Raw genomic sequence first — 17438 nt, 5'->3', positions numbered from 1 at the left:
CATAAATTTCAAAAGTAAATTAACAAAATGCTTTGTAATCTTTTAATTCTAATTTGAGTATATTATAAAAAGCCAAAATTTAGTAAATACAACAATTACTGCAAAAATTTTAAAGATTAATTATTTTGCTATTTACTATAAGAAAATAAGAAAAGACATTTTATGAAAAAAAAATGTTAAAGTAGACTATAAAATAAAATCTGTACTTACAAATATATTATATTAATGAAACGATACTACACAATAATAAAATATAAAAAAAATCAATATAAATTACAAGATGGGACAATACATTTATATCCATATAGAGTGAGTTATGCAAAACAAATTTATGCAAACTGACAGAATTAGTTCTCATCCCTAGTTAAAAATATTAAGGAAATTAGAAAGTCTTTGAAAACATGGCTTCGATGTAACTTAAATTAGAAAAGCATAGACAAACTTTCCACCACAACAAATAAAAATTCTTGAAACAAGAATGATTCAGATTGAACTGAGTGAAAGAGTAAACAAGTGGCCAAACTAAAGAACTTCAAAGAAGATACGGGGTTAGTTCCAATCATCAAAGAAAAAAATTACTTTCAATGATGATTCTGTGAGATTTGTTTCAATTACTAAAGTAAACGAGGTCACAAAGTCTATGAAATGTGTCACTTCTGCCTGAATTTATCATCATATCGTGTCTTGAGATGCCCATCCTTTCTTCTCCAACTCTTGTCGCAGTGCCTGACACCAACCAACATGTTTTCATCAAAACAATATTTAAGGTAAGGACTTGCATCCATTACAAAAGTGTTCTTTATCTCTACCATTTTAAAAAAAACATGTCAATTTATTTCTGATCAGAGACGAATTTTTTGTAGAGATATCAAAATGAATTCTAACACATAAGCCATGAGCCAAACCACGGTCGAGAAGGTTTGGGTTTGAAAAATTCAGTTTTTTTAAATGAGTCAAACTGAACTCGACTCACTTAATCTGATAAACATGTTTGAACCAGGTTGAGGGTGAATCGACCTGTAACTCGCTAACAACCGTCCTTTATGTTTTACCATTTTTTATAAGGTTTTTATTATAATTATTTACTACTATTTATGTAGGTTGACAAGAGTCAATCCACTTTGATGTAATAAATATATAAAATAAATAGGAAAAGCAAAACATCCTTAAGTGAGTCAATCCATTAACTCGCCAATCCATGGTGGGTTGATGTGAGTTACAAAATTTCTGGCTCACTAAAAAGAAAACCGACTCATTTTAGCTCAATCAGTGGTGAACCAACCCGTCTGAGTCAAATTGGCTCACTCTGACACCTCTAATTTACTGAACACATATTTAGTGAATCATACAAAAACTTGAACAAGTATTTGACATGATGAGGGAAAAGGAAGGTTTCTTCCTGCAAACCAAGAATTTCTTGATGTAGCTATAGAGAAAGCACATGATAGGAGGATGAAACAAACCATACCTTTATTCTTTTCCTATTCAGATCAAAATCAAAGTTTCCCATCCGAGATGCAGATCTATACTCCACAGTAGAACCCTTATCAGGTGGAAACCAGAACTCAACATCATCAACAAACTGTTAAAACAAGACAGAGAAAAGGAGAAGGAAATTAGAGATGGCTCTTGATATCAGCCAAAATATTTAAAATGGTTATTTTTGTTTATGATGAGTTTCCTTAGATGTAAGTTGCACATACCCCCAAGATTGAGCTTTGATACTCCACACGGATATAGTCTTCTTCCCTTTCAACTATCCTTGGGGTAAATTTGTCCGGTGTTGTCGATTCAATCTGCAAAAATAAACTGGTTTTCAACTTACATGATTGAAAAAGTGCAAATATCCAACTATTACAACACAGTTATAAGTTACAAATTAGAAAAAGGTTAGCATCATAATCAAAGTTTACATCTAATTTGATCCTACAAAACAGACTCACAATTAAGATGAGCGTTATCTCCACTCAAATAGTTTGATTTAACTAAATCACTAGTTAAAGAAGGATCTTCAACACTGTTTTTGATAACTCTGTTATTAGTGAAATCTTATTGAAAAAGTCCAAGTTATGCAGGTTTCACTCCTAGTTGATGAGTTTCTTTTGTAACTTCATAACTTTCAATAAGTTGTAACCAATAAAGAGAAAAGAGAGTGTAATAGAAATAGTTAGCTGCAAAGTATACTACTTACTAACCCTCCATTGATAGATAAATTGTTATAAATTATGATCTATGTTGATAGAGTAAAGGAAGGAAAAGAAGAAAAAAATCATAATTCGTGATTTCAGTTCAGATAGATTTTCTTACCACGTCTATCAGTTCCTCCATGGCTTCCTCTCTGCTCACAGGATTTTTCCTGCCTTCAGGATTATAGTTCCTGAAGAAGAAAGAAAACAGTTAAACAGAGTGACATCATGATTCATCTATGTCCAATAACAAAGTTTGGAATTTGGTGGGACCATACTCAATACAAAGACCAATCTACAGAAAAGTTTCTTTTGTCAAAAAATAGAAAAGTAAAGATTGCACAACTTTCACGCAGTTTGAAACGTGATAAATTGTTCCAAGTGCACTTTGTTTATTGCAACGTGATTCTCACAAATATTTCATAACATCTTTTGGACTAAATCCAAAAAATACCTAAACCGAGTACTTATCTCCTAAATTCGGCTTACCAGATTGTTCTCAGCACGCAAATTTGACACAACTTGACACTTATCCAAAAATCAAGACTCCAAAGAACAACATAATGGAAAAACATCATATTTGAATAAGCTTGAAAACTAATTAGACTTATAATACAAGTATCTTTGAAGATAACTTTACGATGTTTCTATGAGTTGTTTTCAGTTTATTTCAACAAGCTTTTCGAGAATAGCTTGTGAAAATAGTTCAGAACCTGTATTGGATGAAAATAATTTAATCATAGTACCAACTTATACATAATTACTTACATTACGGGCACTTAATCCATAAACACTGAACTAAGGTGTTTAAGTTGTTTATCTAAACACAACTAAAAACTTGCATTTAATTCACATATTCATATAATAATCCCATAAAACTAATACTAAAATTCAAGTGAGGAAAAGAAGGGAGGTTTTACCAAGGAGGAGCATAATGTGTGCGATCACTGATATTCTCAGAGGTTGATACACAGTTCTTAGTTGCTGGACACAGAGCTAATGCTGGTGGGTTTTTCTGCACTCCAAGATAATCAGGTTTTTTCCCACTGCATGCACCACCAAAACACAAAACCCAGACCAAATTATCTTCTTTAACAACCACCCATTTTCCACCCAAAGCAAAACCAAAACTAAAAACCAAATGGGTGTCAATACCCATCAACAAAATCAAATCTTGAATTAAATTTACACCAAAAAAAAACTTTTTTTTTTTTCAAAAACAGAGGTGGGTTACCTGAAGTTGAAGATAGCACCAATGGTCGCTATTTCACTGCTTCTCAATATGAGTTCTCTGCAAAATACCAAAACAAAAGAAAAAAGTGAATAAATTTTAGAAGATGGTTATGAACAGTCATGAACAATCAATAGATAAGAGTAAGAAAAGCAAGAGTGTGAAGAACCTTCGGTTGATTTGGTCGGTGGGAATATCATCGTGGTGCTTCTGACAGAATAGAATGCGAGGAAAAGAGGAAACTCTGATTCTACCATTGTTGGGTTTGGTGCAAACCTTGAAGTAGCTACAGAAGGAGCTTGAAGGTGTCACTGAAGCCATTGTTTTGTAGGTGAAAATATGAACAAGGTTTGAAAAAATTAAGGAGCTTGGGACTACTTATGATCCGAAATTGAAGAACGTGACACTTAAAATATTAGAGAAGATGTGAATCATATGATGAATAAGGGAAGGTGGACGGTGGGAATCTTCCTCTCAGCACCAATTTTTTTTTTTTTTTTGTGATTTGGATATTAAGAAAAAATATATTTGAATGTTTAATCAAGAAAAAAAGAGGCTTTTGATTCTTCGACTTTTTTTTAGACTTGATTTAAATTGATGAATTCAGATTAATTTTTTAAAATGTATAGTTTTAATTTTATTTTATACTTAAATCTATATTTATGAATACTTTGTTTAATTAATTTCATCTTAATTTTTTAAAAGTTGATATAATTTAATATTTTTTATTAAATTTTTTGAAACGAATCAATATTTTTTATTAAAATTGAAAATTAATATTATAATTATGTTAATTATATGAATAAATAAAATAAATCATCGTTATTAATAACTTTTATAAACTAATAATTTTTTAATGTAGCTGTCATTTTTTCTTTTACATGATAGTTTTTTACTCTGATCAAAAACATAAAAAATTAAAGTATACATTTCTTAATTGTAAAGACTAATTAATTGGTTTTAAGGTACACAAATGAAAATCAAGATTAATAAAAGAAGCAGAAGAAAAAATCGGTTTTTTCCTAATGCAATTTACTTTTGTAATTACTAAAGTAGTACGGAAATTTTAAATATTTCAACAAACGAGAAGTCATGGGATAATGGTACAATTTCACAATGAAGAAATTGCGTCAATATAAGACGACTTGTGTTAAAATGATTTGAAGTCGTGCCAAAATGGTAAGACTTTCTTGTTGATGTGAAGTTGTGCTAAGTAGATACGACTTTAATTGAGTTAATCATCTGTCTAAGCAAGTCGTTTCAATATGACACGACTTCAGTATTAGATTCGTAATGAAAAAGTTGTGTCATATTTGGACAACTTCAGCATTAGATTCGTAATGAAGAAGTCGTATTATATTTGAACGACTTCGGTTAATGCATTTTTTTAGTGATTAATGCACGTTAAGGGATTTGTAGGCTGAGTAAAAGTAATAATTTTTTAGTGATATTAATTTGTTAAATAATAAAGCATATAAGTATTTAAAAATGTTCATGATGATTTTGTTCATCTCAATAGGGCGTGAAAGTTATCTATGAGAGCACGTGCCACAAAGAGATCTTCATCGATGTCGTCTAGGTCTTATTTGAGGGGTCTGAACTAGATTATTGTCATCAATGTCTTCATCTTGTTGTGTTTGGTTGACATCTTCCGACATTTGTGGCGACATTGTAGGCCGATAATATTACTAAAAGGATGTGGGATATGCTGACAGAGGTGTTGACGAAGAAGTTGCAAATACATTTTGTGAAGGACCAGAGAAAGTATCTGCTGACAGAGGTGTTGACGAAGAAGTTGCAAATACATTTTGTGAAGGACTAGAGAAAGTATCTGCTTGTTGAGGAAACATGTTGTATGTGTATAGAACTTGCTACAATGGAGCATTTGAAAACATTGGTTGTGACACATCCAAGTATAGTGGAAAAGACAGTGGTTGAAAACTAGTCTGACCAAGTGACTGGTACTAAGGTTGTTGAACGTACGAAGAAGACCCAACATATTGATAAGGAGTGTTTGATGGAGGTTGGGTAGACTCTTGTGGTGTGTCATACTGTAATATAAAAGGGAAATGTATAGTTCACATGAAAAGAAATCTCAAATAACTTGTTAAAGACAAGTGACTTACATCGTCATCAGAGGATGATTATAGAGGCAAAATGTAACAAATAACATGGTTGATGTACCACTGCATGTATGTTGTTGTGTCATGTAAATGGCCATTACCAGTGAAATTAATATCTTCAATTAAACGATAATAACGATCATTCCACATTCTTTATGTTCTACCTTTCATATCTTTTATGTGAAGCTGATCCAAATTCAAAGGGTTAGTTGGAAAATTTTGGCAAAATCGAAATTGTCACATGAACCGATCAACCTGATGAAATTCCATAGTGGCAAAACAAATAAAAGGGACTACTACTCGACAAACTGGAGAAACCTCAATATCAATCAGTACAACGACGTCATCCTTGGAGTATGGAGTCCATAAGAACTATAAAGAGTACATGTCAATAGCGGTGGAAATTGTTTGTTAACCATACATACAAACTTTGTACAAGAATCACAGTTCACCTGTTTAGTGTTCAGTTAGTCCAAGATTTTCCTTACTAAGGGAACGATCTTGGTAAGGGCATAATGCCTTTGATTTGGAGCACAATATCACCTTTGTAAAACAAAAACTTGCGTGTAATTGGAAGAAAAATGTATAAATTATTCGTTGCATGATTAAGGAATAGAAATGTGCCTTTTTTCAAGTGGGAAACCATCACCTGCAACAATTTGTTTGGGAGTTAATGGCTCAATAGAAGCAATACATGTAATTTGTTCTCATGCCCAACATTGTAGTAGAAGCATGCAACCACCAATGTTTTCCTAGTTAATATATGACCTAAGGCATAATACAAAGACGCCAAGACAGTTGATCCCTAACTATAATTACGAACTGAGTGTAGATCACCCAATAGTAGTAGATACATCATATAGATTCTAGCACCTGATGTATCAAGTATCAATAGATTTCCAATTATTGCAAAAAATATGAGCCCTTGCATGTTGAGCAACAACATTATCTCGGTTGCATCATGTGGTAGTTCCTAGAACATGTTGTTTAGTCAAGAAATTTTTATTAAGTTTCCTTTAAGAGAATCTGGGGGGTATGAACCCTAGTAGTTTTCCCACTCGTGGTATCAAGTCTTCAAGTGATGTTTCACCAATAATAGGTTCACCATTAATAGGAAGACCCAACTGAACGACAACATCTTCTAATGTAATTGTGGTCTCTTTGTGCGAAAGATGAAATGTATGCGTCTATGTCCTTCACCTCTCCTTTAATGTAGTTATTAAGTGACAATTGATGTTCATGTTACAAAATGGCAATAACTGCCCAAATCCAGCAACATCCATCATTGTCTTCACTCGTGGATCAATTCAGATAACATGGTTCGTTGTCCAAATATAGTGTTTTCTTGGACATAATAGTCTATCATGACCTTTCAATCTGCATTAGTAACATATCTCTCTTGCAATTGTAATACAAACTTATCACAAGAGAATCTAACATTATGAGTCATCGCTTTTATGAAGACCTACATATAATCAATACTATTTACAGTTATGCATCTATAATGTAAAGTGTTAAATCAAACTTTATTTTAAATGTCACCCACTTGTGGATCAATACCATTCAACTTTAAAAGTATTACATATTAATGGATGTACGCTCCAACAATTGATGCATACACATATTATTACAAAAAATATATTTTTTTATTCTAACATGTATAAAATATTAGGTTTAATTAGCCGGATGATACCCACTTTCATTCGGATGTGTCAATTTGATACATGCTTTTAAAAATGTGTCAATTGAGTTTCAAATTTTGAAAAAATGTCTCAATTAGGTCCTTTTAAAAAAATTATTAATGTCACTAACAATATTGATATTTAAAATGACTTGCAAAATTAAGTATTGATATTTATATTAAAATTTAGTGGTAAAAGTCATGAATAAAGTTAACGACATTAATAATTTTTTCTGAAAAGAACCTAATTGAGACATTTTTTCAAAAGTTGTGACTCAATTGCTACCTTTTTAAAACCGGGTACCAAACTGATACATCTGAATGAAAATGAGTATTATCCGACTAATTAAACTAAAATATTAATATCTAAATGTAATGTAACAAACTATTAAATACTAATAACCCAGAGGTAACAAACTATGAAAGCTTTACCTTAGAAGAGGTAGTTATAACCAAGAGGGAATCACAATGCGTTATGTGACTTGAACACTCTCAAAACAAGTGGTCTATGAGCATTCTCAAAACAAGTGGTCTATGAGCACCAATCATTGTGTTGACGTGCCTTTTTAAATATAATTCACAGCCTGCATTGATACTTGCATGAATAGTTCACCCACTAGTCACCCATTGTTACTAATCATGTGTGTGCAAAGCCTAGTATATGGAAAGAATCTCTGGCATTGCAACACACTTTATTTTCCGTTGTGATACACGTTTTTTTGTAGCAATACACGATCAACAAGACACTCAATATGATTATGTGTTGCGGAGGTGAACCCCAAAACTTCAGATGTTCATCACAAGTGTCCAGCGTCATTTTGTCTTACTTACAAAAGCATAAGTCGTGTCATAATGGGTAGATTCCCCACTTCATGAAGAAGTTGTCCCAATTTGCAAAGACTTTCTTGATGATGAATCCGTCCTAACATGCCAAGACTTCACCTTCCGTCAACTACAAAGTTGTTTCAATTTTAAACAACTTCAGTTTATTAATGAAAAACATTGACGTTATATAATACAACTTCAAAACATTTGAATTTTCAACAATGAGAAATGGTTGTTATGTAGTTGCACCATTAATACAAAGTTTTCAAACTTGACCACTCTTAAAGCAGACCATAGTATCATATATCTACCAGACTATGTCATTACCAACTCAATGTTATTGAACCATATTCTTATTAGTGTGGGAACAAAAAATACTAGTGTTGAACCATATTCTTCTACCGTTTCGAATAGCAATTGAAACACAAGTCTTATAAACCATTTCTCCATCCATTTCGTTATCTAACATTGATTGACCATGTATTGCATGTATTATCTCAATGTTTACTTTTATTATGACAAATGGATGATTGAAACGTAGGTGACCCTTCAATTACTTTTAAAATTGAACCAATAATAAGAGACATATTGAATGATCCTAGTTCAAATGATTCCAATGTCGAATTTGACGAAGAGGAAGACTTGGTCCCCACATCATATACCCAACAGGGGGTGTCATTTAGTAAGGCTGCTCAAAATATTCAACTCCAACATTCAAAGGGAACATGTTTTAGTACAAAAGAGTCAACCCTTAATGCTATAAAACAATTCCATATTGATCAAGGCTTTAAGTTTGTGGTGGTTGAATCTAAACTAGACAGATATGTTGTGCGTTGCACGAGTTATGGAATTGATTACCGATTTAGAATCCAAGCTTCTTTCAGCAAAATATAGAGACAATGGGAAATAAAAAAAAAATAGAGGCAACACATACATGTTTGTCAACATATATTTCTAACGATCACATTAATTTGAACTTTGCCCAAATTGCTACTTTGATTGCTGAAATAAAAAATCACATTGAATATACTGTGTCATATAAAAGAGCCTGGCATGCGAAGCAAAAGGCACTTGCCATGGAATTCAGTGACTGGGAAGAATCATATAATCATCTTCCTCGGAGGTTCAAAGCTATGCAAAATAGCAATCCAGGCACAATTGTGAAATATGTGACTCATCCTTATATTGTTGGTGATGTACAAGACATGTCAATATACATCTTACAAAGGGTTTCTTGGTCCTTCAAACCTTGTATTGAGGGATTCAAGTATTGCAAGCTAATAATGCAAGTTGATGGCACTTTTTTGACTAGAAGATACAATGGTACATTGTTAACAACAATTGGTCAAGATGGCAACCACAACATCTTTCCATTAGCATTTGCTATTGTGGAAGGAGAAACAAAGGAAGCCATGATTTGGTTATTCCAACTGTTGCGAGAATATGTGACACCACAACTAAATCTATGCTTGATCACTGATAGAGGCACAACTATACTCTCAGCACTACAATCTCCGGAATTTAGTTGGGAAGGAAATGGACTCACATATGTTTATTGCATTCGCCATGTTGCCTTTAATTTCAACAATCTGTTCAAAAATGCGGAAGTGAAGACACAACCACTAAACATGGGTATGTATATTAGTTATATTGCAATTTTTAAATACAATAAACACTATTTTTTATTACCTAATTCTAATGATGAAAATGTCATAGGTTATGAAATGAAACAACCTAGACTTCAAGCAAAGATATCTGCTATGAGAGCCAAATTTCAACAAGAAACTTCTTGGATAAATCAACTACTATTGAAAAAGTGGACTCAGGCTTATGATGGGGGAAAATATACAACCACATGATAACAAATTTAGTCAAATGTATGAACTCCATTTTGAAGGGAGCAAAATCATTGCCAATTTGTGCTCTTGTTAATTTTTTTTAAAGAACCAAAAAATGGTTCGTGGAACAAGGGACGAAGATTGAATACATGTTACGAGCTGATCACTAATATCTGGAGGATATTTATGCTCTAATAAGAAAAAATGAACAACAATTTGCCATGTGCCTTGTCCAAATATATGATAACCAAAATTCAAGATATTTCCATTACCTAACTTCGACTATCCAATAACATATTAAAAACAACTAAAAACCTTAAAATTTAGTTCAAACTCATATCGTACTATAATGGCACGACTCTGCTTATTAACCAAATTTAACTTAAGTAAAGTCGTCTTTGACTCTCACGACTTCACTCAAATCTACTGAAATCATTATAATATGATACTATTTCAACTCTACTTAACTAAAATCGTATCACTTCCATGCAACTTCTATGAGACAAAGTTGTCCAAATATCCTATGACTTACCTCCGCTGAAATTTTCCGCAAAATTGCACCACTTTTGTAAATGATGTTTCAAATTGCCATGCAACGAGAAAAATAAAACCAGAAAAAAATTATATTAGAAGACATATCGTATTATTGTTTCTAACGAGGTGTTGCATATTATTGTTATCCAAGTATCAAAAGATTATTTTAGTTCATTTGCATTGTTTATTATCATCACCCTTTACCCGAACTTTCTGTTTGAGATTTATTTACATAGATTTAAATCTAATTTAACCTTATTATCATTAAACTAATTTAGGTGATGATTATATATATATATATATATATATATATATATATATATAAAATACTGTGAATTAAGCTGATGTAACATTTTTAATATATTTCCTTGAATCAAGAAAAAAATCATAAATTCAATAAATCTACACCTTAATACCTTTTTAATATGAAAACACTACAATTTTTTTTTTAACTTAGATCCTTAATTAAAGATTGTTTTATTTTGGAATAATTATTACAAAAACAACTTTCATAAGAAAAATTCAGTTGAGGAATTTCTCTTTCTAAGAGGGAATTCACAAAGTCGCATTCATAGAACTTTCCTCCTTCTGCAAGCTCAATCTCCCGCTCTTTCCTTTTGCATCCATGGGCGAAACAAGGTTCCATTTTTTACTTCATTTCTCCATACCCTTTTTCTCCACTTCTCTGGGTTTGTGGTTTTACTTCAACATCACTCATTTTCCAGGGAAATCCCATTTAGAATGTTTTTGTCTTTCCCTTTGTTATTCTAAGTTTCATTACTTAATCTGAATGTATAAATTCATTATATTTGCTTTGTATTGCTTCGATGACGATGATACTAAAAAAAGGAAGCTTTGGTTTTGCTGCTTGACGTTGGCCCATCCATGCATTCTGTTCTTCCTGAAATTGAAAAAGTCTGCTCCTTGCTTGTACAAAAGAAGGTATTAATCATTCTCACCCTCTTTCTTATTCACAGTTTCATTTGTGATGTTCTTGTTATTTCAGTCTTGTGTGTTTGGTTTAGATGTTTTTCAATGTTGTTTCTTAACATCTAGCAAAAAATCTAGGTTATTTGGTTCTGATTTTGTGCTTATTTGCAGATGATATTTAGAAAAGATGATCAAGTGGGAATAGTGTTATTTGGAACTAAGGGTACTCTCGCTCTCTTTAATCTTTGCTATACAAATACAATGAATCGTGTTGATTTAGTGTTTTACGTGCATTGCTGATTTTATTGTCATGTGATTGCCGAGTATGCTTGCACTGAAAATTCGGATCAATCTTGTCATTTTTTAAAATATTTTTAGATAGAGTTAACGTGGTTATTTCTCTTAAATTGATCTTAGTTACGTTTGGAAATTAATGATGTTTGGAAAGTGTCTGATTTGTCAAATAGAATTAACACTAATTTAATAGACATGGTCACATTGATATTTTTTTTTGGGAGAATAAGAATTCAATTATTTTTTTTTCTATTAAAAAATAGGACTCAATCTACTCAAAAATAAATATAGAAACTAAAAGGAATAAAAGAAACTAAATATAAAAATCAAATTATTAATTAAATATTTTTCTTTTATTTTTGTTGTTTTCATTCCCTTTCTAAATAAACTTTTCCCTGTAAACTACACTAAGTTTAACACTTTTTTTACAGATATTTCATGATTATTAATTTAATTATATTTTAGTAAATTAAAAAGTATAAATACTAACATAATTATTTTTTAAGATTTCTTAATTAAAAGATTTAATTATATTTTTGGTCATGAATTAGTTTGTATTTTAATTTTTTTTTAAATAATTCAATTTGATATTTTCAATTGATTAAGTTAACGCTTCCGTGTTTGTACATGTCACTATTTTTAATTTTTTTAAAAGAAATTATATTTAATATGGAAAGATTAGCATACTTGAAGGCATATTAGAAGAATATTATATAAAAGGAAAGCTCAATCAAGTATCTGGATTCTATATACCGGTGAAATTTTCTGTATTTTTTGAATTGTCATGATTGATCGAAGAGATAGTTTTCAAAATAAGGATTAGAAATAGAAGAAGGTTTTAAAAAAATAATTAAAAATAAATTATTTATAAAATAATGAATTATTAAAATAATAATTAAGGTTAAAATTAGAAAAATAAAATGTGGACACATAGGATATCTCTTTATATATTGTTATATATATATATATATATATATTAAAAAAGTTATTTTTTAAAAGATTAAATTTTAATTAAAATATTTTATTTTATTAATTAAATATTTGTTTATATGTGTAATATATTAGGAATTTTCAAAATTGTAAAATATTTAAATTATCTTACAATACTACTATGATTTTAAGTATTGTATTGGAAAATATTGTATTATGAGTTTGAGATGTTACATTTCATGCTACAACGAGACACTCCAAAAATCCCTTCTACTTTGTTATTTGTTTTCTTTTATGTCATTTGATTTGATTAAGGGCTTCTCTCATCTGTGTTTATTCTGACATTTTCTCAGACACCGATAATACACTTACTAGGGAAGTGGGTGGCTATAAACATGTTGTGATTTTGAGAAACACAAAAGTTGTGGATGGAGATTTTGTTAAAGCTTTACAAAAGCTGCCTCGAGGAACAACTGATGGTGATTGTATCCATAAATTCATTGGCTTTATGTTCTGCTAAATTATACTTTTTAACTTTTTTTTAACATGTCAAAATATTACCATATCGTTTTGGTAATATGGTATTTCTAATAGTACGACAAAACCATGATAGAAGTTTCAATCTCCAAAACAGATAATAGCTCAGAGATATCGTATTTCAGATTACATTATATTGTACAATTTACTTGCTTTCTTAATGAGTATTTGTTTGCATGAATGGTATTACAAGTTTATCTTGAAAAGCATTAGGTTTGTGCAACTAAAATCAAGTGATGCAATGAGTAGCAAAAGCTGTTAAGATTGAATGTTTAAATTTCCAAGAGAAAGTTGATCCTTTCCTACGGCCATAGATTTTACTTCATCACTCTTTTCCACACGTACCTTGACTTTGATGTTAGTTCTTGATGCTATCATTGTTGGCATGGATATGTTGATAAGAAAATTTGGACGAACAAAAAGAGAGACAAACGTCTCTGTCTTATTACTAATGCACAATGTCCAATTAAAGAAGCTTTAGAAGGAACAAAGGAGAAGCAAGTTACCACCATTGCCAAAAAACTGACTGCACGTGGTATGAAAATGGAAAGTATTGTTTTTAGAGGAAAGCTTAGTCAAAAGGCAAACAAGGGAGTAATGGAGGAGAATGATCGCTTGTTAAATATCTTTTCAAAGGAAACATCAACAAGATTGTTGTATGTGGAGAATCCAGTTTCTTTATTTGGTGCTCTTAGAACAAGAAATATAAATCTGGTTACAGTTTTCAGAGGGGATCTTGAATTCACTCCAAATCTCAGCATTAAGGTGAGATCGGTGTATATACCTGAACTTAATTTCCAGACCATGATCGATGTATGTACCTTAGAACGAACCCATCAAGTGCAAGTTACTATTTAACATCATATTTCTTTTAATTTGATGTTAGAATAAAAAAGATAACTTTTTTTTGGAGCAATGTATATCAGAATTTGTGAACAGAATTTAAAGTTGCAGATTGCTTGTTTACTGTGTCTTCAGTTTTTTTCTTCTTCATCTGGCAAGTTGGTGCTCCATGCAAGTGGGCTATTTTTTATCCAATTTGTCTTTTGAAAGGAGCATTTTCATTTCTTAGTAAAAGGTATTTTCCTTACTTGAAAATGTTAATGTTAATCAGGTATGGGTATACAAGAAATCAGGACGAGAGAAATCTCCTATTGTGAAGAGATATTCAGATAAGGCTCCTCCAAATTATAAACGTGTTACACATGAAGTCAAAATAGATTATGGGTACAAGAGTTCTGAAGATCCTGACAGAGTTGTCCCTCCTGATCAAAGAATCAAAGGCTATGGACCTCAAATAGTTCCCATATCCTCTGCCGAATGGGATGCTGTTAAATTCAAACCAGAAAAGGGTGTGAAGCTTTTTGGTTTTACTGATTCTTCTAATGTATATAGGTAAGATTGTACATGCTTCAGAAGAATATATCTGATTTGAACTTATAATGGAGATTTCTTGACTCCTTATCTCATATATTCATGTCTGAATATGAAAATTGCACCATAGACACCATTACATGAAAGATGCATATGTGTTCCTACCTGAACGTGGAAATACAAGAGCCATGGTTGCAGTTTCTGCACTTGCACGAGCCATGAAGGAAATGGATAAGGTGGCAATATTACGCTGTGTGTGGACAAAGGGACTAAAGAAAGTTACCATTGGGGTCTTGACACCCAATTTGTCAGAGAAAGAACATATTGTAAGCTTTTTGTGTCTGTTGTATTTTTATAATTTTATCTGTTCTCACTTCAGTTTTTCCTCTTCATATTTGTTTATTTCTTGCTTCTCTGATTATGCTGTGCAGCCTGATTCATTTTACTTCAATGTACTTCCTTTTGCTGAGGATGTGCGAGAGTTTCAATTCCCTTCTTTCTCTAATTTCCCAGCTTCAAGACAGCCAAATGGAAAACAGCTAAAAGCTGCAGCTAACTTAATAAAAAAGCTTGATCTTGCACCACATGGGCAACAGGAAGTTTTGCTACCTGACTTTACACCAAATCCAGTGTCAGAGGTACGTATTCTATCCATTCATATACTTTTGGTTTATATTCTCATTTCTTCCTGTTGGAAGTCCATATCGACTAGAGATAAAGTCAATTTAGAATATAGATGCAAACCTTATCATACTAACGAGTTTTGTGGAGTTGAGTTAGGCTTAATCCACTTGTTAACAATTTTTTCCTTTATTCACTCATAGTTCCATCTTTATTTTTTCAGCTGAATCTTCATTTGGCATTTCTTATTGGCTAGAGTTAGTGCTGGATGCTTTAAGACATGAAGAAATATGCTTAATATTTGTTATCTTTTATACTTTTAAGGGTTAAATATTTTTTTAGTCAGTGAACTTTGACACAAAATTGAAATTCATCTAGTCCGAAACTTTGATACATTTTGATCTTCAAAATTAAAAAAAATAGATATAATTATTTTAACTCAATTACGTTAAACTTTCTTTATGTGTCAAATGCGTTTCTAGTTAACATTGAATAGGGAACTTGTGTGAAACGGTGTAAACAACACAAGTATTAACATAAAACACGAATTCCAATTTTACGTCAAAATTTAGGGACTAAAAACATATTTAATCCTATTTTTAAAGTTGATCAGCATATTCACCCACCGGAAAATTTTGCATTGATCTCTAATCTAATAAACTATCCCCTCTCGTCCCTTTAAAGGGTAATCTATTATGTTTCTTCAACCTTTCAGCGCTTCTATCGTTACCTGGAGCTGAAATCAAAGAATCCAGATGTGGCAGTACCTTCTGTTGATGACACACTCAAGAAAATTACAGAGCTTGATACTCACCTGCTTCTACAGAACAAATCTGTAATAAACTCATTCTGCAGGTCTTTTGACCTTAAGGGAAATCCAATGGTAAGATAAGAATGAGTTCTTCGCTCTTATTCTTTGAACATCAATTGTGATCTTTTGAATAACCATGTCAATTATGATCTACTTTCAAATGTCTTGCTGCAGAAAAAGTGTAGGCGTTTATTGGGAGGAAAGAGATCTTCTTCAAATGATGAAGAGGTTAAAGAAAACATTTCTGCTGAACCTGCCAATCTCATTGAAAATGCATCTGTTAAAGTTGAGAAAATAGAGGATCTGACTCCAGCCCAAGATTTTGTAGCCTTGATTTTCGATAAAGATAGTTCAGATTGGGTTGTGAAAGCAATCAATGAAATGAAAAGTAAAATCTTTGACCTGGTGGAGGATCCCCACAAAGGTGATAACTATCCTAAAGCATTGGAATATCTACTTCTGCTTCGCAAGAGTTGCATCCTTGAGCAGGTAATCATCTACCTTATTCATGCAAGTAAACGATGGCTAGGATTTTCACTATTCAACCCTTTATTTGTGATCACTCCTTGAATTTTTAACTTGTTGAACTAACAATTTTTCGTTTGTGAAGAAATCAAAACAGTTCAATGGTTTCCTTAAACATATATGTTATTTCTGTCAAGAGAAAAGTCTTCACAGTTTCTGTCAGTATATTGCTTCTAAGGATCTCACCTTGATCTCCACAACAGAAGCTGTAGACAGGTTCTTGTATTATCTTATCACCTTTCTCATGATGGTTCAATCCATACAAGTATATTTTTTTTCTTCATTGGATCATAATTTGTTATTTGGTTTCTTTACAGTGATGTTACTGATGAGGAAGCCAGGAGTTTCTTTGTTAAACCTGAACCAATAGTTGAATGAAACCTTCACTTCATGAACTGAAATGAAATAGAAATCTGCATTTTCTTTTGTCTCAGTGATGATCAGATATGTGTATAAACATCTGATTTTTGAAAAAACAGTATGTAGGAATACCTAGTAAATATTATTTGTACTTACCTGAGATTCTGACTTTGATTTGATTTGTGAGAAATCAGAATTTGGTAAGCTTGAGTTCATCAAGCATCATGATTAACACAAGAAACTTTTGCTAAAAAATAAAATTTATTGTTTTTTAAATTTAGTAGCAAAAAAATAACAATATTATATAATTAAAATTATTATTTTTTTAATTTGACTACACTTGATGTTATTTTTTAAAAGAAAAACTATTAAATCATTATAATGACAATTTTTAAACAATCATTTCTTTTTATTTGGTTTAAATGGTAATAAATATCAATTATTAAGTTAATTACTATTATGATTGACAGCACCATCAACTACTAAGTTAATAATTATTAAATTAATTTTTAAGTAAATAAAATTATAGAAATAAGTTTTTTAAGATTTTATTGAGGAAAATTTTTACAAATATTGTTAGTTGCTTAACGGCGAACATCTCTAAGTAATTGTAAGAAACTCTCGTAAAGTTTTATTTT

At 31.3% G+C, this 17438-nt stretch overlaps 2 protein-coding genes across 2 annotated transcripts; one reads left to right on the top strand and one right to left on the bottom strand.

The window, feature by feature from the left end:
* Positions 1 to 406: 406 nt before the first annotated feature.
* LOC114166324 lies at positions 407 to 3857 on the bottom strand. The gene is made up of 7 exons (XM_028051037.1): positions 3587 to 3857; positions 3421 to 3477; positions 3107 to 3232; positions 2308 to 2377; positions 1704 to 1796; positions 1469 to 1582; positions 407 to 726 (listed from the first exon to the last, which is right to left on the bottom strand). The coding sequence occupies exons 1-7, from the start codon at positions 3736 to 3738 to the stop codon at positions 673 to 675; spliced, it is 666 nt and encodes a 221-aa protein (XP_027906838.1). The 5' UTR covers positions 3739 to 3857; the 3' UTR covers positions 407 to 672.
* LOC114166323 (ATP-dependent DNA helicase 2 subunit KU80-like) lies at positions 2426 to 16921 on the top strand. Its single transcript, XM_028051036.1, is given in 13 exon segments — positions 2426 to 2440; positions 11268 to 11360; positions 11520 to 11571; positions 12926 to 13057; positions 13472 to 13525; positions 13528 to 13874; positions 14224 to 14504; positions 14614 to 14809; positions 14915 to 15121; positions 15820 to 15987; positions 16090 to 16404; positions 16526 to 16656; positions 16758 to 16921. Coding segments are annotated over 13 exon segments (2052 nt in total). The 3' UTR covers positions 16819 to 16921.
* Positions 16922 to 17438: the final 517 nt, after the last annotated feature.

The sequence above is a fragment of the Vigna unguiculata genome, chromosome 10, assembly GCF_004118075.2.
Source record: "Vigna unguiculata cultivar IT97K-499-35 chromosome 10, ASM411807v1, whole genome shotgun sequence".
In the NCBI taxonomy this organism is placed as follows: Eukaryota; Viridiplantae; Streptophyta; class Magnoliopsida; order Fabales; family Fabaceae; genus Vigna; species Vigna unguiculata.
Note: the sequence above shows the minus strand (reverse complement) of the source record. Positions and strands in the feature narration are given on the sequence as shown.